Source organism: Bubalus bubalis, chromosome 9 (assembly GCF_019923935.1).
Source record: "Bubalus bubalis isolate 160015118507 breed Murrah chromosome 9, NDDB_SH_1, whole genome shotgun sequence".
Lineage (NCBI taxonomy): Eukaryota > Metazoa > Chordata > Mammalia > Artiodactyla > Bovidae > Bubalus > Bubalus bubalis.
This window is the reverse complement of record NC_059165.1, coordinates 29797937-29819957: the sequence shown is the minus strand read 5'-3', so window position 1 is coordinate 29819957 and position 22021 is coordinate 29797937. Positions and strand designations below refer to the sequence as shown.

The 22021-nt window shown below is 39.5% G+C and overlaps 1 protein-coding gene across 5 annotated transcripts in view; it reads left to right on the top strand.

Annotated features, from left to right (window-relative positions):
* Window positions 1–22021, top strand: part of MSH3 (mutS homolog 3) — a 183296-nt gene that overhangs the window by 115709 nt on the left and 45566 nt on the right. For all 5 annotated transcript variants that reach the window (XM_006065108.4, XM_006065107.4, XM_044947345.2 and 2 more), the window contains exon 19: window positions 5474–5585. In XM_006065108.4, coding sequence (XP_006065170.2) covers window positions 5474–5585 — 112 coding nt within the window. The remainder of the gene's footprint in view (window positions 1–5473; window positions 5586–22021) is intronic.

Sequence of the window (22021 nt, the reverse complement as noted above, 5' to 3'; positions counted from 1 at the left end):
TATAGTTGGTTTCATCTTTTTTTCTTTACAGTATATTTGTAACCTATATAGATAAAAATTCTGTTTTAAAATTATACTCTAAAATTTAAAAAGTGTCATTTTCTTGTAACTTTAAATGCCCCTTTTCAAAAAGTGATTTCAAATTGTTTACTTGGAAGATACTTTAGTAACTTTCTTTTAGAGATGTGAGTGTATACTCTCGGGGTTTTGTTAGTCAGATATATTTAAGAAGAATTCAAGTATTCAGGAAAGTATTATTTCTTGGTGTTATGAGTACGTTCAGTAATGTGCTTATATGTGAAAGGTCTGAGTCTAAAAACTCGAGATCACTGATAGGATATTAAGATGAAAAAGAAAAGGGGTCAAGAAACTGATGAAGAGACGTCAACCTTACGAAGCAGTGAGTGCATATTTAAACAATGAGATCACACTGTTAAAATTAGAAAGTTTGATAATACCAAATTTACTAATAGGTAAGGGTATGTTTTGGCCTTGGAGTACAAAATGAAGCAGGGCAAAGACTAATAGAATTTTGCCAAGAAAACACACTGGACATAGCAGACACCCTCTTCCAACAACACAAGAGAAGACTCTACACCTGGACATCACCAGATGGTCAGTAGTGAAATCAGATTAGAGAAGCTCTCATACAGTCAGCAAAACAAGACTGTGAGCTGACTGTGGCTCAGATCATGAACGCCTTATTGCAAAGTTCAGACTTAAATTGAAGAAAGCAGGGACCACTCAGGTATGACCTAAATCAGATCCCTTATGATTATACAGTGGAAGTGACAAATAGATTGAAGGGATTAGATCTGATGGAGTGCCTGAAGAACTATGGATGGAGGTTCATGACGTTGTACAGGAGGTAGTGATCAAGACCATCCCTAAGAAAAGAAATGCAAAAAGGCAAAATGGTTGTCTGAGGAGGCCTTACAAATAGCTGAGAAAAGAAGAGAAGCTAAGGGCAAAGGAGAAAAGGAAAGATATACCCATTTGAATGTGGAGTTCCAAAGAATAGTAAGGAGAAATAAGAAAGCCTTCCTCAGTGATTAGTGTAAAAAATAGAGGAAAACAATAGAATGGAAAAGACTAGAGATCTCTTCAAGAAAATTAGAGATACCAAGAGGATATTTCATGCAAAGATGGGCACAGTAAAGGACAGAAATGGTATGGACCTAACAGAAGAAGAAGATATTAAGAAGAGTTGGCAAGAATACACAGAACTATACAAAAAAGATCTTCATGACTCGGATATCATGATGGTGTGATCACTCACCTAGAGCCAGACATCCTGGAATGCAAAGTCAAGCGGGCCTTAGGAACCATCACTATGAACAAAGCAAGTGGAGTTGATGGAATTCCAGTTGAGCTATTTCAAATCCTAGAAGATGATGCTGTGAAAGTGCTGCACTCAATATGCCAGCAAACTTGGAAAACTCGGCAGAGACCACAGGACTGGAAAAGGTCAGTTTTCATTCCAATCCCAAAGAAAGGCAATGCCAAAGAATGCTCAAACTACCGCACAATTGCACTTATCTCACAGACTAGTAATGCTCAAAATTCTCCAAGCCAGGCTTCAGCAGTACATACACTGTGAACTTCCAGATGTTCAAGCTGTGTTTAGAAAAGGCAGAGGAACAATCACATTGCCACATTGGATCATCGAAAAAGCAAGAGAGTTCCAGAGAAACATCTACTTCTGCTTTATTGACTATGCCAAAGCCTTTGACTGTGTGGATCACAACAAACTGTAGACAATTTTGAAAGAGATGGGAATACCAGACCACCTGACCTGCTTCTTGAGAAATCTGTGTGCAGGTCAAGAAGCAACAGTTAGAACTCGACATGGAACAACAGATTGGTTCCAAATCGGGAAAGGAGTACATCAAGGCTGTATGTTGTCACCCTGCTTATTTAACTTATATGCAGAGTACATTATGTAAAATGCCGGGCTGGATGAAGCACAAGCTGGAATCAAGATTGCGGGGAAAAATATCAATAACCTCCAATACGCAGATGACACCACCCTTATGGCAGAAAGCAAAGAAGAGCTAAACAGCCTCTTGATGAAAGTGAAAGAGTAGAGTTGAACAAGTTGACTTAAAACTCAACATTCAGAAAACTAAGATCATGGCATCTGGCCCCATCACTTCATGGCAAATAGATGGAGAAACAGTGGAAGCAGTGACAGAATTTATTTTTTGGGGCTCCAAAATCACTGCAGATGGTGACTGCAGCCATGAAATTAAAAGACAGTTGCTCCTTGGCAGAAAAGTTATGACCAACCTAGATAGCCTATTATAAAGCAAAGACATTACTTTGCCAATAAAGGTCTGTCTAGTCAAAGGTATGGTTTTTCCAATAGCCATATATGTGTGAGACACATATAGTCCAACTATATGTGGACTATAGTGAGAGTTGGAATATAAAGAAAGCTGAGCACTGAAGAACTGATGCTTTTGAACTGTGGTGTTGGAGAAGACTCTTGAGAGTGCCTTGGACTGTAGGGAGATCCAACCAGTCCATTCTAAAGGAAATCAGTCCTGAATATTCATTGTAAGGACTGATGTTGAAGCCGAAACTCCAATTCTGGGGCCACCTGATATGAAGAACTGAGTCATTAGAAAAGACCCTGATGCTGGGGAAAACTAAAGGTAGGAGGAAAAGGGGATGACAGAGGATGAGATAGTTGAATGGCATCACCGAGTTGATGGGCCTGAGTTTTAATTAAAAGCCATTTTAATTTTAACATGCATTTAAAAATATGCATGTCCCATGATTTGGAAATTCCACTTCAAGCGTTTCCTCTGGCTTAGAGAATCACTTGAAAATATGCACATGTATGTGTATATATGGTTGTTCATTGGAGCATTGTTTATAACATTGAAAGCCTAGACAGTCTGAATGTTCAGTAGTGGAGATACCTAACTTGCTGTTCAGCAGCTTTGAAAGAATGCCTCCAAGGAATAAACCTTCATCTTCAGTATTCCATGCCATCAGGGTTTACTGGACCTATTTTCAGCTTTTGAGTTTTTTAAAGGTCTTATAAAGAACAAAGAGAAAATTTACCTTTTTTTTTTAAAGGAGAATAAAATGTATTCGGTCTTATATTCACCAGATGGGCCCTTTGGACCCTTTTATAAATCTAAAATGCATTTTGAGAGCTTTAATAATGTTTATCTTGCTTTTGTCTGGAATGCCTTACTATCTCATCATGATAGGAATCATTTCATCACTGTTCATCTGTATTTCCCAGCAGGCTGTAAAAGCCTAAAATAAGAAGGAAGCGGGAAATACAGAAATGAGATGGAAGTCACTGTTGTATCATTCTTCATTTTTCTCATTGTGTTTGCCAAACAGTTACATCATCTTTCAAGGAGAGATTAAAGTAGACTGGCGATGCCACTGTTGCAGTTTGTTTCTGACTTTGAGTGAATACAGTTGAGAATTCAGAATTTTTCTTTTCACTCATAATAGCAAAAAGAAAAAAACTGACAGAAGACATTTCATTTCATTATTAGATTATTCTAAAGATGGATGTGAAGAGAAGGATAGCAGTGCTCTATATACTAATGATAGTAGTGAAATTTCTTGTATAAAACAAAATCTCAGATTATGAGTGTGCAGATAATATGTCTTAGGTGTGTGTGAATAATATATTTGTGAGGGCAAAGTGAAATGGAGTATTCTTATCCAGTGTGTTATTCCAAAAGATGCATCCATCATGCAGTACTTAGTGACAAGAATTGGAACCAACGTGATTTGCTAAAAACACATATGTGAGTAGTCTTTTATGATATTTGTGCCCTGAAATTTACTTGATACTGTTTGCTTGGGGATAGGTGCTGAAGCAGGAGAGTGAAAGAAAATAGATGATATAAAAGTACTCATTTGACTGATTATTCAAATTGTCTTTATAAATGTAGGTGTGAAAATGTTTTGAAGCAAAGAAGATAGCTATCTTCTCTTTATGAAAATTATGAGCTTTAAAAGATTTCAAAAAGTTCTTGAAACATTGCATTTTCGTTGCAAGTGGAAGAAGAACCAGAAATAAGGATAAGCTAGAACCTATTAGAAATGTATTGAACTTTAGAATTAGTATTTATGAGTATTGTCCATGTGCCTGCATGACAGCTGATGCAGTTACTTAGATTCATAGTGATAGTCTGTTGCCCTTTCCAGGCGTATATGCCTGTTGTTTAGTCACTAAGTTGTGTCTAACTCTTCTGCAACCGCATGATTGTAGCTGCCAGGTTCCTCTGTCCGTGGGATTTCCCACACAAGAGTACTGGAATGGGGTTGCCATTTCCTTCTCCAGGGGATCTTCCTGACCCAGGATTTGAACCTGGGTCTCCTGCATTGGCAGGCAGATTCTTTACCACTGAGCCACCAGGGAAGCCCTATATGTGCTTTAAAAACCTGGAAAATATGGAATAAAAATTTGAAATTTGCTATGTTTGGATTCTTACTAGTTGTCATGACTTTTTCCTCTCACTATTATTTTTTTTCTCAATTCTACATAGTACTTATAAAATGACTTAGCAAGGTTTAAAGAAATAAAATGACAGAGTCCATTGGACCCACATGGTAAATGGTGAAGTCTCTCTTTTATAGGTATCAAGGAATATTAAGGGGAGGAAAAGTAGTTGTGGAATGATGAATTACAGTGTGATTCTTGGTTTCTGTTGTTGTTGTTTGTTTATTTTTAAAGAAGAAATCAGAAAGCGATACGATGAGTTTATGGAAACTTAAATGCATAGAAGAATGTTGGGAAAGGTAGACACCAAACTGAAAAAGGTAGACGCCAAACTGCTCTCAGTGGTAAGAGCCTCTGGGGAGGAAACTGAGAGAAGGCTGGTGCTCAGAGAGCTTGGATAAATCGATGAAGCTATTGGTAAAAACAGAAATAGAAAACCTTAAAAAACAAGCAAGGCAAATAAACATTTTTTATATCAAAGTAAAAGATACTAAAGACCATAGAAAGATGTTTTAATTAAACAGAATGTGAAAATTTAGGTCATTCTGTCCCCAAGTCCAACATACAATTTATATTAATGTAATAATCTAGAAGTAATTTTGCATGATTTTAAAAATTTTGTTTATTGCTAAAAATATTTTAAGTAGCAATAATCAGAACTGTATTTTTTTTAATGGATATATCTTAGAGAGTAGTAGGAAAAGAAAAAAAGAAAAAGGATCTTATAAGGGAGATGTTAGTTACAGAGCCATCATAAGACTTCTAAAGTTTGTGCTTCAGAGCACTGTAATTATAATTGTCTTTCCAATTCTGATTCTACAGTTGAGTTTAAACTTTTATACTCAGACTTGTCCTGAGCATATGTTCTTAAAGTCCATGTTTAAGGTTTGGTTGTGTGTCTGACAGACTGTCCACAAAAATCTTCATGCTTTTTGAGATTTTTTAAAAGTCTCTTTCCTTGCTTTGTCAATTGAAATATGTCTCTTCTCGCAGACCAACTCTACAAGAAGAAAGGAAAATCCTAATAAAAAATGGCCGGCACCCTGTGATTGATGTGCTGCTGGGAGAGCAGGACCAGTTTGTTCCCAATAGTACAGATTTGTCAGTAAGTACCACATCATGACAAAAAAAGGTTGAAGATGATAACATTGATCTCGAACTTTTAAATACCATATGATGTTTTAAAAATTTACCCAAGTTTTGCCTTTGGCTTTAAGTCAACTAATGCATGGCTATAGTTTTATACTCAACACCATACATGGAGTCAGTGCTATTTCCAGTTATCCATACAGGGAGCAATTTAGCAACTAAAAGATTAGCCTGAATTAGCTGGTGACCCAGCAAAAATATTTTATATTTTTAAATGCCCACAGGTGCTAATGGAGAGGAATCACTCGATGGTTTTGCAAATTCCTGATGGTGTATAGTATAGGCTTTGTCTTGTGGTCTGTTTTCAGATGTTTTGTGAAAGGATCACAGATGCTTCAGCTGATTTCAGTGATAAGAATTTTTATCATTAAAAAAAAGAATTTTTGTCGTATGGACTAGGGTTCTCTTTTAGAACATTAATGATTTACAGTATTTATTCATCTAACACGTACTTACTGAGTACCTATTTAGCACCAGGTAGTGAAACAGAGTTTTAGGACAGACAGTGGAAAGCAAGACAGAAGTACGCCTGCCTGCAGAGAGCTTGTGGTCTAGCAGGGAAGATAGATTACTATAATGTGGCTCGTTCAGGCCAGGATTCAGGAGACCAGGGGTCATAGAGCATGTAGCAGATTGACGTAACCCAGAGTTAGGGAGAGTGTTTGGGAAGGTTTCCCAGGGACGAGATACTGACAGAAGAGAGAGTGAGTCAGTGCAGACCAGGGAAGTGGAGACGAGTATTCCAGGGCAGGAGCCAGGGTGGCAGAGTCTGGGGGTGAAGCAGCGCCGGTGGGTTCAGGGAACTGAAAGATGTTGCATAAGGTTGGGGCATAGAATATAAAGAAGAAAGTGTCAGAAATAAGGAAGAGGCCAATTTGTTTAAAGACGTATTAAGGAGTTTAAAGGTTTTTTTTGTTGTTTTTTTTTTTTTTCCTAAAGGATTGAGAATGCTAGGAAAAGAGTGTTTAAACCTGCAGAAAAAAGTGAACTTGTGTGTGTGTGTTTGTTACACCCAGTTACATTGTCCATGATAAACAGAGCCATGCACTAATTCAGGTGATAAGGGTAATTTTACTCAGTAGTATTGTTGCGTAGGAAAGAGAGTCTAGCTTGAACTGAGTACAGTTTGTGCAGAGATGTTTTTGTTTGTTCAGTCACTAACTCGTGTCCGACTCTTTGCCACCCCACGGACTGTAGCACACCAGGCTCCTCTGTCCTCCACTATGTCCCAGAGTTTGCTCAAATTCATGTCCATTGAGTCAGTGTTGCCATCTAACCATCTCATCCTCTGCCGCCCTTTCAGAGATGACTAGGTGTCTTTAAGTAAGAAGGAGCAAGTAGGGAGGAGGGCTGGGCATGGGCAGGTTCAAGGAAGTGGAAACAGAAAAATTGAGAAAAGGGGTTGGTTTGAAACCCTTCTGGGTTTCATAACTGGCAACTGTTGCTGATCCCCTCCCCTGGGGACTGAGAAGGACAGTGAGAGTTATCTCCAGGGATGTTTGCATTTCAAAGAGAGGCTCCATATGCATTTCTAAGTGGTGGAAGACTTACCTCTTAAAGGGGTTAGAGAAAGGATTTATAACCACAAGATTTCTGAAGTAATTGCTCAAAAAGTAGGTTTGATGTCTGTCTTTCACTAGGTTTTGGCTGGAACAGATACAGATTCTTCCCTGGCACTGTTGTGCTTTTGTAAGCAGGGGCGTTAATGGGGACTGGGATCATCCCAAGATTGTGGCCTTGAGCTGTTAAATAGAAACTATATGCTGGCTTTTGTTCTGGTCTCTTACTGGGGAGGGAATGAAATCATTTGTGCCGAGAGGGTTGCAGCTGTTATAGGCCAAGGTTGGGACCAAGTGGGCTCAGAAGAGCCTGACTAGCATTTGATCAAGGAGGGAGTCTCTGTCAACACAGTGAAATTATCTGGTGATTAGATGAAAGAATTAACATGGAGTCGCTAAGTGAGGGAGGTTGTATCGGAAAATGAGGTTCCTGACTTCCAGATTCTAGAGGCAGTGTGGTGGGTGACAGAAAGATCCCAGGGATGGCCAAGGAAGGTGAGCAGAAGTGGAGGAGGTCTTTGCCCAGGGATGGCCGTGGAAGGTGAGCAGAAGTGGAGGAGGTCTTTGGCGATGAGGAGATTGAGGAACAGCTTTTGAGAAAAAGGCATCCATAGGCGTGTTGAAATTGTCCAAACAACTTGATTTGTAGTGGGATGTGAAGGTGGTCCAGGTGTCAGAGATTCCACGAGATGGAGATTTGATGAGCTGGAGGTAGATGTAGATGCCTGTGGTGAAGACAAGTAGAGATGGTAAGGCCCTAAAGAAGCAGATATGGGAGAACCTTTGAACCCTGAGATACAAATGATAGGATGTGGCAAAAAGCTCATCCTTGAAATGAGAGAACCGCAGGGGAGTAACAGCAGCTTTCAGCTCAAGTCACTGTGTGAAGGAAATGTTAAGCAGGGAGGTTAGAAACATAGAAGTCTTAGAGAATTTTTCAGAGGACAGTGAGAAAATTGAAATGTAGGGAATCAGTTGGAAATTGGGTCACACAAAGGAAACCCAGGAGGGCAAGGCAGTTGGGACTATCACAGAATATTCCATCTTGGGCCGTGAGCAAGGGTGACAGAGATGTGAGCCTGCTAAATTTGATTGACCAAAAGGGTGGGGCAAGTAAAAGGAAATACTTTGAATTATATCTAGTTTAATAATACATTTTTGATATTGCTGACAGAAAAAAAATGCACAACGTGAGAGCTGTGCATTAAGTTTTATGTGGGGCAAAATGAGGACTGTAGCCCAGGAGATAGCGTTTCAGATAGCTCTGAGGAACTGCTCCAGAGACATGGGCAGAAGGCCATTGTTACGTATGATTTTAGGGAAGTGGGATACATGCAGCTAAGCACACATTTTGGCAGATGCTTACTGCTAGTCACAAGGAGCAGATGTCACCATTAATGATTTTAGTGCTTTTCTAGATATGAGGAGATGCAACAATTGGGCTCAAAATCTTCTCCGGCAAATAAGCTAACTATCCAAAGACCTGGTCTGCCAGTTTTTCCCAAAGCCCAGAGTGCCTGATTCCTGATCTCCACCCTGAACTCCTTTCAGGGTGTGTTGGAGAACAGTGGCTGCAGCGGTTCATGACTTAGTCCTTATAGAGGCAGATGGAAGGTGGCAATTTTTAGCTGGCAGTATCATACAAAAACTTGGGGTAGTACATAACTAGATCTCTGATGTCTAAACATGTTTATTCTCCTTAGAGAATTTGTGAGTTGCTTGATTTATCAAACCAAGTTAACAGGCACTCATGTATTTATTGTCTTTCATAGGAAGTCTCTGTGAACGTAAGAATTCCTTTTTCAGTGTCCATGATACTAGTAAGGTATAGCTTTTCTTGAGAAAATAATACAGCTGTTCCACTTAGTACCTTGGTTTACTTATAAATCACTTGAAATATCATTTCCTATTATTATGCCCCTAAACACCTGTCAACTTGATCTCAAGTATGTTATTCTTGACACTGAATTTTTGTTTCCTTTTCATTCCCCTCCTTTCTTTTAAGTAATGTATTACACTATTTAAAACAGCAAAATTTGAGAAACTAAATTAGCCTAATGACAGGGATGTTTTAAAGAAACGTTGAACTCTTGTATTTAAATTTTTACAAAACAAATGGAGCGAATTATTCCAGCAAGCACTTCAGAATATTCCAGAATATTCATTTCTTTTACATATGCTTTTTCTAACTTGAGTAGGAGTTGATATAGAACTGTTGCTATGGCGAAGTACAGTCTTTTTTGCAGGGTATAAATTTCTATATAGGGATAGTGTTGAAGAAGAACTTACTATGTAAAACTCAATTTTAAATATTTTATAAGTGTTAATTATAAAATATACTCTGAAAATAATTTCCTGAAAGTCAAATGGCATTATTGCTTTTGACAGTCATGTAATTTTAAGAAATGGTCTTTTGTACATGTAATTATGAGTGTACTTTTCTGGATCTGTATTATATGAACTCATTATAAAGTTTCCAAACAAGCCAAGTTACTGCCCACTTTTCCTCAACCAGTTTTAAGAATACTCATTTTTTTGGTTACCAACACTCAACAAAGGTTTGCCATATAGCACTGGGAGCTATAGTCAATATCTTGTAATAACCTATAATGGAAAATAATCTGAAAAATAATACATGTGTATGTGTATAATTGAAGAATAATCATTTTTTCACATTTCACAATCTTGCATTGATTTACAAATTTTTTGCTAGCATTGTTTTATGAATATTTTATTCTTACAGATTTTAATACAACTACTTTGTGTCAATATTGTGCTTGAATTTAGGCTCACAAAGAAGAGATATAATATCTCTAATCTGGTGAGAAATTGATCCAATTAAATTAACACCAATAGACTACTTATAAAGGCTATGAGGGACCTAATGGACTGTCCAGTAGAAAAATTGCAACAGACTTGAACAGGCGAAACAAAGTAAAGGATATCCAAATGGTCAGTAAACAAACTAACATTTTTTTAAACTGCTATATTGAGTTTCCTGGAGGAGTATTAGCAAAGAATCAAATAGTAAGGAACTGTGGGGTACTTGTGGGACATTTGGTGGAGATCCCAATGTGAAGGTGGATATAAAAGCCAGGAGAGAGGGCTGAGATGGAGTTAGGGATTTAACAGTGATCATGATGCATGTTCAGGGAGTTTAGATTCTGGGTCTGTCACTCAGGGAGATTGTATAAACATGTAAAGAAGGCTGAGGAAAAAGCCTTCTCAAGCATTGACATGAAAGGAGTCATTTCACTGAAAGTGGGTTTAAATGAAGAGAACTTTTCAAGTATCTTTTAAGTATCCCTACCTAATGTTTAGCATTTAGTTATTGTTTCATCTGAACATCAAAAAGATAAAAATACAAAAAAAATTTTTTTTAAGGAGCTATTGTATATTTCTTTTTAGCCTTTAAGACCTCGCTCTGCCTCATCTTCTAGGAAACCTTGTTTGACTTCTGCAAGCATAATTGAAAGGAATACACTTTTAAACCCTCTTTTTTTGGTTCCCTTCCCCGACTCCTTACATAATCTGAGTATTTGTAGACTTAGCAGCCACTGGATCTGCCCACCTCCAGTTTATTCTCCACTCTGCAGCCACAGGGCTTTTCCTAACCTGTCATATCACTCCCTCATTTGAATTAATGCTGAAAATTCCAGCCGTGCAGCTCCCAAAGCTACTGCTCCTCTAGGACTTGGCAGATGGTCTTCCCTCAGCCTAGAATGTCATCTTCCCCCGCGCCGTCCACACCCACCTCCCACACACCCACGTCGCACCCCGTCCACCCTCCAGCTCCTGCTTGTTCTTTAAGAGTGGTCTTGGTGTCACATCCTGACTAAGGCTTCCCTCCCAAAGCCGGGATGGGTGCCCCCTGTCATATGCCCGCAACACTCTATATTTCTCCCTAGTTTAGTATTTATCCCACTAAATTGTAATTGCCTTTTTTTGGGTTTGTGGTTGCCAGTGGCTTATAAGCTTAAAGAGAACAGGGGCTTTGCTTCTCCTCTTTAGCTGTAATCATACTGTCAGTCGCAGTTCTCTGGCACATCCAATCAGATTTGTTAAATAAAAAAGGATTAGCTTTGAAGTTTTGAGTAGTCACCAAGTCTTACTTTAAATTTGTGCTTTTTTTCCTTCACAAAATGTTATTTTTCAGGATATCATATTAGGAGTTCACAATTCATACAGTAATTATACTGAAGAACTAGAAGGGATATTAGGGATCATTTGGTGTGACTACCTCTTCATACTTGGAAGTAAACCAAGGCTCAGAAAGGCTAATCGACTTGCTGGGGGTTTCTAAAGTCAAATAGTCATGACCTGTTTCCCAAAACATGTATTCTAAGGCAAGCCAGTGCTTTGCAACCCTTTTCACTTCACAGCACACCAAGAGAATGATCACAGTGCTGGTACACTGGAGGAAAAGGCTGCTCAGAGCAAAATGAGGTTGGCCCAAGGGCTCTGACTGCCCCAGCCCCACCTGCCATTTTAAGGGTCAACATTTTAGAACACCTGTAACCTCTGAGGCAGTCCAAGACGCAATATGCCAAGACATACTGCTACCAACCAGGGTTCTTGGACTCCTTAATTGATAGAAATTGTTAAGAGGCCAGGCATGGCTTTACTGGGGCCCCTGCATGAGCAGTGGAGAGTGATAAAAAGCAGCAGTTTCCCTTGCTTGCTCAAGGGAGCTGAGCTGGTTCCTTATATGGGGTGAGTGTAGGGCCGTGTCCAGGGTCAAGCCAGAGGGGGAGCTTAGGTGGTTTGCCCACCCCTTTGTTGGTGTTGTATGCAGGAGGCATGCAAAGTACCCTTGTTTTGCTCCTGGCCTTCAGAAGTGGCAGTTGGATTTTTGGTCTCTTTGTATGTTATTGTCCATAATTTGCCCCAACTGTATATGTATGCTGGAGAAGGCACTGGCAACCCAATCCAGTACTCTTACCTGGAAAATCCCATGGACGGAGGAGCCTGGTAGGCTGCAGTCCATGGGGTCGCTAAGAGTCGGACATGACTGAGCAACTTCACTTTCACTTTTCACTTTCATACACTGGAGAAGGAAATGGCAATCCACTCCAGTGTTCTTGCCTGGAGAATCCCAGGGATGGGGGAGCCTGGTGGGCTGCCGTCTCTAGGGTCACACAGAGTCGGACACGACTGAAGTGACTTAGCAGCAGCAGTATATGTATGCAGTTATTTATGGTCCCTTATAGTTTCTTTGTATTTAACAGAATATAACACTCAAAGAGATATTTGTCCAGATGTAAGCACTATAGCAAAGTATCCCAGATCCCAGACCCCAGCCTGTCTCAGTACTACTTGGGAAACTCCACCATAACCTACTGTAATCTCAGGAGTTTTCTGCATTTTAAGCCAAATGACTTTGTAATGGATGGATTTTTTTAAACTCTTTATTTTGTATCGGGGTGTAGCTGATTAACAAACAGTGTTGTGATAGTTTTAGGTGGACACAGCAAAGGGATTCAGCCATTCATATACATGTATCAGTTCTCTTCCAAAGTCCCCTCCCATCCAGGCTGCCACATAACATTGAGCAGAGTTCCATGTGCTATACAGTAGATCCTTGTTGTTCATGTAATGGATGGATTTTTGATAGAAATCAAAGGTGGGGGGTTTTGTTTGTGTTTTTTAAAAAAATATAAATAATATAAACATTGGGAAGGAAAAAGGGGAAGATACAGTTGGTGCCTTCTAAATTTCTAAGGAGGAGAGTTAGTCAAATGCAAAGCAGGAAGATTCCCAGGAAGTGCTGGAACCTTGTATATCTGTGTAACCTAAGGGAAACCCACAGCCCAGAGCAGGACAGTCTTATCTGTCCTCCACCATCTCCCAGAGCTTGTTCAAACTCATACCCATTGAGTAGGTAATGCCATCCAGCCATCTCATCCTCTGTCATCCCCTTGTTCTCCCGCCTTCAATCTTTACCAGGATCAGGGTCTTTTCCAGTGAGTCAGTTCTTCACATCAGGTAGCCAAAGTATTGGAGTTTCAGCTTCAGCATCAGTCCTTCCAAGGAATATTCAGGGTTGATTTCCTTTAGGATTGACTGCAGTCCAAGGGACTCTCAAGAGTCTTCTCCAACACCACTGTATTGTACTAGGTACAAAAATATTAATGAGTGTTATAGCTTCTTCTTGTATTGGTTCCTTTGTCATTATATAATGCCCTTTCTTTGTCTTTTGTTATTATAGACCTTGTTTCAGAGTCTCTTTCAGTTCAGTTCAGTTCAGTCGCTCAGTCGTGTCCAACTCTGCGACCCCATGAATTGCAGCACACCAGGCCTCCCTGTCCATCACCAACTCCTGGAGTTCACTCAAACTCACGTCCATCAAGTTGGTGATGCCATCCAGCCATCTCATCCTCTGTCGTCCCCTTCTCCTCTTGCCCCCAATCCCTCCCAGCATCAGAGTCTTTTCCAATGAGTCAACTCTTCACATGAGGTGGCCAAAGTACTGGAGTTTCAGCTTCAGCATCATTCCTTCCAATGAACACCCAGGACTGATCTCCTTTAGGATGGACTGGTTGGATCTCCTTGCAGTCCAGGGGACTCTCAAGAGTCTTCTCCAACACCACAGTTCAAAAGCGTCAATTCTTCGGCGCTCAGCTTTCTTCACAGTCCAACTTTCACATCCATACATGACCATGGGAAAAACCATAGCCTTGACTAGATGGACCTTTGTTGGCAAAGTAATATCTCTGCTTTCCAATATGCTATCTAGGTTGGTCAGAACTTTTCTTCCAAGGAGTAAGCGTCTTTTAATTTCATGGCTGCAGTCACCATCTGCAGTGATTTTGGAGCCCCAAAAAATAAAGTCTGACACTGTTTCCACTGTTTCCCCATCTATTTGCCATGAAGTGATGGGACCAGATGCCATGATCTTCATTTTCTGAATGTTGAGCTTTAAGCCAACTTTTTCACTCCCCTCTTTCACTTTCATCAAGAGGCTTTTTAGTTCCTCTTCAACTTTCTGCCATAAGGGTGGTGTCATCTGCATATCTGAGCTTGTTGATATTTCTCCCAGCAATCTTGATTCCAGCTTGTGCTTCTTCCAGCCCAGCGTTTCTCATGATGTACTCTGCATATAAGTTAAATAAACAGGGTGACAATATACAGCCTTGACGTACTCCTTTTCCTATTTGGAACCAGTCTGTTGTTCCATGTCCAGTTCTGACTGTTGCTTCCTGACCTGCATATAGGTTTCTCAAGAGGCAGGTCAGGTGGTCTGGTATTCCCATCACTTTCAGAATTTTCCACAGTATATTGTGATCCACACAGTCAAAGGCTTTGGCATAGTCAATAAAGCAGAAATTGATGTTTTTCTGGAACTCTCTTGCTTTTTCCATGATCCAGCAGAGGTTGGCAATTTGATCTCTGGTTCCTCTGCCTTTTCTAAAACCAGCTTGAACATCTGGAAGTTCACGGTTTCATATTGCTGAAGCCTGGCTTGGAGAATTTTGAGCATTATTTTACTAGCGTGTGAGATGAGTGCAATTGTGCAGTAGTTTGAGCATTCTTTGGCATTGCCTTTCTTTGGGATTGGAATGAAAACTGACCTTTTCCAGTCCTGTGGCCACTGCTGAGTTTTCCAAATTTGCTGGCATATTGAGTGCAGCACTTTCACAGCATCATCTTTCAGGGTTTGAAATAGCTCCACTGGAATTCCATCACCTCCACTAGCTTTGTTCGTAGTGATGCTTTCTAAGGCCCACTTGACTTCACATTCCAGGATGTCTGGCTCTAGGTGAGTGATCACACCATCGTGATTATCTGGGTCGTGAAGATCTTTTTTGTACAGTTCTTCTGTGTATTCCTGCCACCTCTTCTTAATATCTTCTGCTTCTGTTAGGTCCCTACCATTTCTGTCCTTTATTGAGCCCATCTTTGCATGAAATGTTCCCTTGGTATCTTTAATTTTCTTGAAGAGATCTTTAGTTTTTCCCATTCTGTCATTTTCCTGTATTTCTTTGCATTGATCACTGAGGATGGCTTTCTTATCTCTTCTTGCTGTTCTTTGGAACTCTGCATTCAGATGCTTATATCTTTGCTTTTCTCCTTTGCTTTTTACTTCTCTTCTTTTCACAGCTATTTGTAAGGCCTCCCCAGACAGCCATTTTGCTTTTTTGCATTTCTTTTCCTTGGGGATGGTCTTGATCCCTGTCTCCTGTACAATGTCACGAACCTCATTCCATAGTTCATCAGGCACTCTATCATCAGATCTAGTCCCTTAAATCTATTTCTCACTTCCACTGTATAATCATAAGGGATTTGATTTAGGTCATACCTGAATGGTCTAGTGGTTTTCCCTACTTTCTTTAATGTCAGTCTGAATTTGGCAATAAGGAGCTCATGATCTGAGCCACAGTCAGCTCTCTGTCTTGTTTTTGCTGACTGTATAGAGCTTCTCCATCTTTGGCTGCAAAGAGTATAATCAATCTGATTTCGGTGTTGACCATCTGGTGATGTCCATGTATAGAGTCTTCTCTTGTGTTGTTGGAAGAGGGTGTTTGCTATGACCAGTGTGTTCTCTTGGCAAAACTCTATTAGCCTTTGCCCTGCTTCATTCCGTATTCCAAGGCCAAATTTGCCTGTTACTCCAGGTGTTTCTTGACTTCCTACTTTTGCATTCCACTCCCCTATAATGAAAAGGACATCTTTTTTGGTTGTTAGTTCTAAAAGGTCTTGTAGGTCTTCATAGAACCGTTGAACTTCAGCTTCTTCAGCATTACTGGTTGGGGCATAGACTTGGATTATTGTGATATTGAATGGTTTGCCCTGGAAATGAACAGAGATCATTCTGTAGTCTGATATAAATATTGCTACCTCCACTCTCTTGTTTTCATTTGCATGAAATATCTCTTTCTCACCCTCACGTTCAATATGTGTGTCTCTAACTCTGAAGCAAGTATTCTATCGGCAGCAAATGAATGAGTCCTTACTTTAAAAATTTCATTAGCTACACTATGTGTTTTGGCTGGAGCATTTGGTTCATTTTGATTTAAAGCGATTATTGGTAGGTATATACTTACTACGGCTTCCCAGGTGGCTCAGTGGGTAAAGAATCCACCTGCAATGCAGCAGACCCAGAAGACTCAAGTTTGATCCCTGGAGGAGGGTATGACAGCTCACTCTGATATTCTTGCCTGGAGAATCCCCTGGACACAGGAGCCTGGCGGGCTATAGTCCATAGAGTCACAGAGAGTCAGACACTACTGATGCAACTGACCATGCATGCACATTCACTTATTGTCATTGCTGTTTTGTTCATTGCTTTCTGATTGTTTTTGTAGTTTGTCTGTTCTTTTATTATTTTACATACCTTTGGTTTGATGATTCTTGTTTAGTGTTAATGCTTGTGTTCCTTTGTCTCTAATTTTTGTTTATTTATTGTAGAATTTTGATTTGTGGTTACCTTGGGGCTTATATGAAGAAGGAAATGGCAGCCCACTCCAGTATTCTTACCTGGAGAATCCTGTGGACAGAGGAGCCTGGTGGGCTGCTGTCCATGGGGTCGCACAGAGTTGGATGCAACTGAAGTGACTTAGTGTGCATGCATGGGGTTTATTTATGTTGCTAGGTTTCTTTAGGCCTTCCTGTTTGTACCACTGGCTTTCTAAACCACTCAGGGGACTTGTCTTCCTGGTGTTGTACTCCAGGGTTGGGACACCCGGTATGTGTCTTGACCTGATCACTCCCCAGGAAGGATCCCTTTTCTCTTCTGTGTCCTTTCCTAGGGGCCTAGATCCTGACCTGATGACTTTTCTTCTTTTCCTACCTGATTCTTTGTGATCTTTCTATTTCTTTTTATTTTTTATTGAAGTATAGTTGATTTTCAGAGAAGACAATGGCACCCCACTCCAGTACTCTTGCCTGGAAAATCCTATGGACGGAGGAGCCTGGTAGGCTGCAGTCCATGGGGTCACTAAGAGTCGGACACAACTGAGCGACTTCACTTTCACTTTTCACTTTCATGCATTGGAGAAGGAAATGGCAACCCACTCCAGTGTTCTTGCTTGGAGAATCCCAGGGACGGCAGAGCCTGGTGGGCTGCAATCCATGGGGTCACACAGAGTTGGACACAACTGAAGTGACTTAGCAGCAGTAGCAGCAGCAGCATAGTTGATTTTCAATGTTTCACATGTACAGCAAAGTGATATAGTTTTTTTTTATATCTATCTCTGTGTGTGTGTGTGTGTGTGTATATATCTGTGTGTTTGACTGTCTACAGTTATTAATCCCCACTACCTCTTCCCCTTTGGTAACCATAAATTTGTTTTTTGTGTCTGTGGGTCTATTCTGTTTTATAATAAGTTCATTTGTATCAATTTTGAAGATTCTCTTTATGGATCTTTCTTACAGCTTTGGTTGTACGATGTCTTTTCTGCCAGGCTCTAGTTTATTTTCAGTGAGAATCACTATAAATGTGGTTTTCACATAGCATAATCATCAGATATATTGTTAACGATTGAAGGAAACATTAATGGCATTTCAGTGTTGTTTTTTGTTACTTCTGTCTTCTGTCTCTTTTCTTCCTGATTCTGAAACAGTGAGTTAAAGAAGGACATTTTGTATAACTGCTTTTTTAAAAAAATAATCAATGTTTTTTCTTACTCTTTAAAAAAAATTTTTTTTTTTATTGGAGTATAGTTGATTTACAGTGTTGTATTAGTTTCTGCTCTTCAGCAAAGTTAGTCAGTCATACATACATATGTATCCACAATTTTTTAGATTCTATTCCCATACAGGTCATTTCAGAGTACTGAATAGAGTTCCCTGTGCTATGCATTAGGTTCTTAATAGGTTATCTATTCTATATATAAGGGTATATGTCAGTCCTGATCTTCCAATTTATCCTGCTCTTCCCCCCTGGTAACAACAAGTTTGTTTTCTACATCTGTGACTCAACTTCTGTAAATAGGTTCATTTGTACTATTTCTTCAGATTCCACATAAAAATGATATCATATGATATTGTCTTTGTCTGACTTACGTCACTCAGTATAACAATCTCTAGGTTCATTCACATTGCTACAAATGGCATTATTTTGTTCTTTTTTATGGTGGAGTAATATTTCATTGTATATATATACTGTATCTTCTTTATTCATTCCTCCATTGATGGACATTTAGGTTGCTTTCACGTCTTGGTCTTGGCTATTGTAAATAGTTCTGCAGTAAACATTGGTGTGCATGTATCTTTTGGAATTATGGTTTTCTCTAAATATTTGGCCATGATTGAGATTGCTGGATCATATGGTAGTTCTATTTTTAGTTTTTTAAGGAACCTCCATACTATTCTCCATAGTGACTGTATCAGTTCACATTCCCACCAACAGTGTAGGAGGATTCCCTTTTCTCCACAACCTCTCCAGCATTTGCTCTCTGTAGACTTTTTTATGGTGGCCATTCTGACTGGTGTGAGGTGGTACCTCATAGTTTCGATTCGTATTTCTCTAATAATCAACAGTTTTGACCATCTTTTCATGTGCCCGTTGGCTGTCTGTACATCTTCTTTGGAGAAATGTCTATTTAGGTCTTCTGTCCATTTTTCGATTGTGTTGTTTGTTTTTGTTATTGAATTGTATGAACTGCTTGTATATTTTGGAAATGTGGGTTTTCTTTTTGTTTTGTTGATAGTTTCCTTTGCTGTGCAAAAGCCTTTAAATTTCTTTAGGCCCCGTTTGTTTATTTTTGTTTTTATTTTTGTTACTCTAGGAGGTGGATCAGAAAAGGTCTTGCTGCGATTTATGTCAGGAAGTGTTCTGCTTATGTTCTCCTCTAAGAGTTTTATAGTATCCAGTCTTACATTTAGGTCTTTTTGAGTTCATTTTTGTGTTGTTGTATTAGAGAATGTTCTAATTTAGTTCTTTTACATGTAACTATCCGGTTTTCCCAGTACCACTTATTGAAGAGACTATCATCATTGTATACTCTTGCCTCTTTTGTTGTAGATTGAGAACATAAAACTCTTCACAGTTTGAGTGTCAAGGATAATTGCTTTTTAAACTGTTCTGTGATACAGAATGTTCCTGTTTCTTTTCCTGCCTCACTCATCGTCATTGTTTGCACTACTCAGCCTTCAAGGCCCCCAAAATGCTACTGCCTCCTTAAAGCCTTCCCCATCTGGCCAGAAATAATTTCTTTCTATTCTAGCACTTTCTCTGTTCCTTAAAAAAAAAAAAAAAAAATCTCATGATATACCACTTTTTGGTGCATGGGTGTAGTGGGAAAGTGCCTAACCATGATAGGAGAGGTCAATTCAAATCCTGCTCTGCTGTTGGTGTGCGGTCACCTCTAGATAGGCCACCGTCCTCACTGGGTCTTGATTTCGTCATCCATAAAGTGCAGGGGTTGGGTGAGTAACCACTAGCTCTCAGTAGGATGTAAATTGGAAAGCATGTAGATGTCAGAAAGATTTGGACTTTTATCTTGGTATCTTAGCATGCAGCCTGTACTCTCCAGCCTCATTCTCCCCTTTCTGTTTGAAATGTACCTGGAGTTAAAAGTATAAGAATTTGGCTGAGAGCTTGCCTGGTCAGAGCTTTCACTAAGGAGTCTCTTACTGTAACATGCTATTTAAAAAAATTATTTATTATAATTATTATTGGTTGTGCTGGGGCTTTGTTGCTGTGCATGGGCTTTCTCTAGTTGTGGCAAGTGGGGGCTTCTCTTTGCTGCAGTGCGTGTCCTTATTGTGATGGCTTCTCTTGTTGCAGAGTGACCGGGCTCTCGGGCCTGGGCTCAGTAGCTGTGGTGCTCAGTAGTTGTGGCACACAGGCTTAGTTGCTCCACAGCATGTGAGATCTTCCTGGACCAGGGATCGAACCCATTTTCCTTGCATTGGCAGGTGGATTCTTTACCACTGGACCACCAGGGAAGTCCTCTTACTATAATGTGCCATTGATTGATGTTTTCAGGGAATAAAACACTTTGAAACTGTCAAACTTTTCATCAATCTGCAACTATTATATAAATAGTTCTACCATGATTCTTTTTAAAGGATGGATGTGAATATCTGTACCTGTCAAGGAAGAAGACAGTTTTTGCAGAAAATTAGCTGATATTCAAGTCTTGGAAATTAACATTAGACAACTTTTTTTTTTCCCTTCTTTGCATCTCATGACTTCATGGATACTGATTGATCATTACTGTAGTTTGAGGAATCCAAGGATGCTGGCCCAGAGCTAGGGGAGCACTCCTCCTGTTTAGCAGTGACTGTTATTTCTTGTCACTGAGTGGAAGTTCCCTTTGAGACATCTGTCAGGATGTTAGCTACTGTAGTCGCTCTGCGTTATTGGACAAGATCCTTAGCTTCCAGGCCTTTCTTCCCATGTTACAGGTGAGGAAAGAAAGGCTTGGAGAAGCTAAGTACAAAGAATTGATTTCTGTGTATCAGTTGGCTCTGAAATAAAAAAATTAAAAGCTTTGCTATCCTGTATTGAAGGAGAGATGACGTATTCAAGGAACATGTACATGATGATGTGGTTCTAAATAACAGCAGTTTCTGTGTAGTTAAGTGTAGAAGAAAAATGTCATTCCTCTTGAAAATAATAGGAAGTACCAGATTTGCTTATCCATTTTTCACTAACTTACATGCAATTTGAATCCAAAAGAAAGTAACATTTCTATTTGTGTAAGTGCCATCAGTTCAGTTCACTCGCTCAGTCATGTCCGACTCTTTGCGACCCTGTGCATACACATGCTTATTTTACTTATCAAACGCTTCTAGTAAGTTTCACATTTGACTTTTACATTAAGTCTAAGGCAAAATAACTTTCATTTCCTTTTGTTCATTTTTTCTGTTTCAGATACTCTAGAGTGTGTTGCAACTTTTTTCTTCATGTGGCTTAGTTTTAAGAAACAGTGATTTACAAAAATTGTTACAGTGTTTATAATTTTGAAGGACTTTCACATTATTTTTTTCTTATTTAGTTAAATTTCACAAAATTTGTGTAAGGCCAGGATTTCTATTACTCATTCTTACAGATGAGAAGATGAGATTGTAACTTGTTAATGAAAATCTTTTCATACTGACAAGCCTAGACAGCATATTAAAAAGCAGAGACATTACTTTACTGACAAAGGTCCATATAGTCAAAGCTATGGTTTTTCCAATAGTCATGTATGGATGTGAGAGTTGGACAATAAGGAAAGCTGAGCACTGAAGAATTGATGCTTTTGAACTGTGGTGTTGGAGAAGACTCTTGAGAGTCCCTTGGACTGCGAGGAGTCAAACCAGTCCATCTTAACGGAAATCAGTCCTAAATATTCACTGGAAGGACTGATGCTGAGCTGAAACTCCAATACTTTGGCCACCTGATGCGAAGAACTGACTCATTAGAAAAGACTCTGATGCTGGGAAAGATTGAAGGCGGGAGGGAAAGGGGACGACAGAGGATGAGATGGTTGGATGGCATCACCAACTCGATGGACATGAGTTTGAGCGAGCTCTGGGAGTTCGTGATGGACAGGGACGCCTGGCGTGCTGCACTCCATGGCATTGCAAAGAGTTGGACATGACTGAGCAACTGAACTGAACTGAATGAAAGCCAGAAACCGATACTGTCTTCTAATTACAAACGTTATTTTCTATTTTATTTTGCTTTATCACTGCATATCTTATTTACCAAAGTATTTGGTTATTAAATTAAGATTTTTGAAGATACTCTGTGAAATTATTGATTCTGTTTGGAAGGAAAAACAGAATTGAAGAATAAATATAATTACTTAGTTTTTAAGATGTTGAAAAGAGTAAGGTATCTACAAGATAAAAGGTGTCCATTTTCCTTTTTCTCATAGCTTCCCTAAATTACTGATTT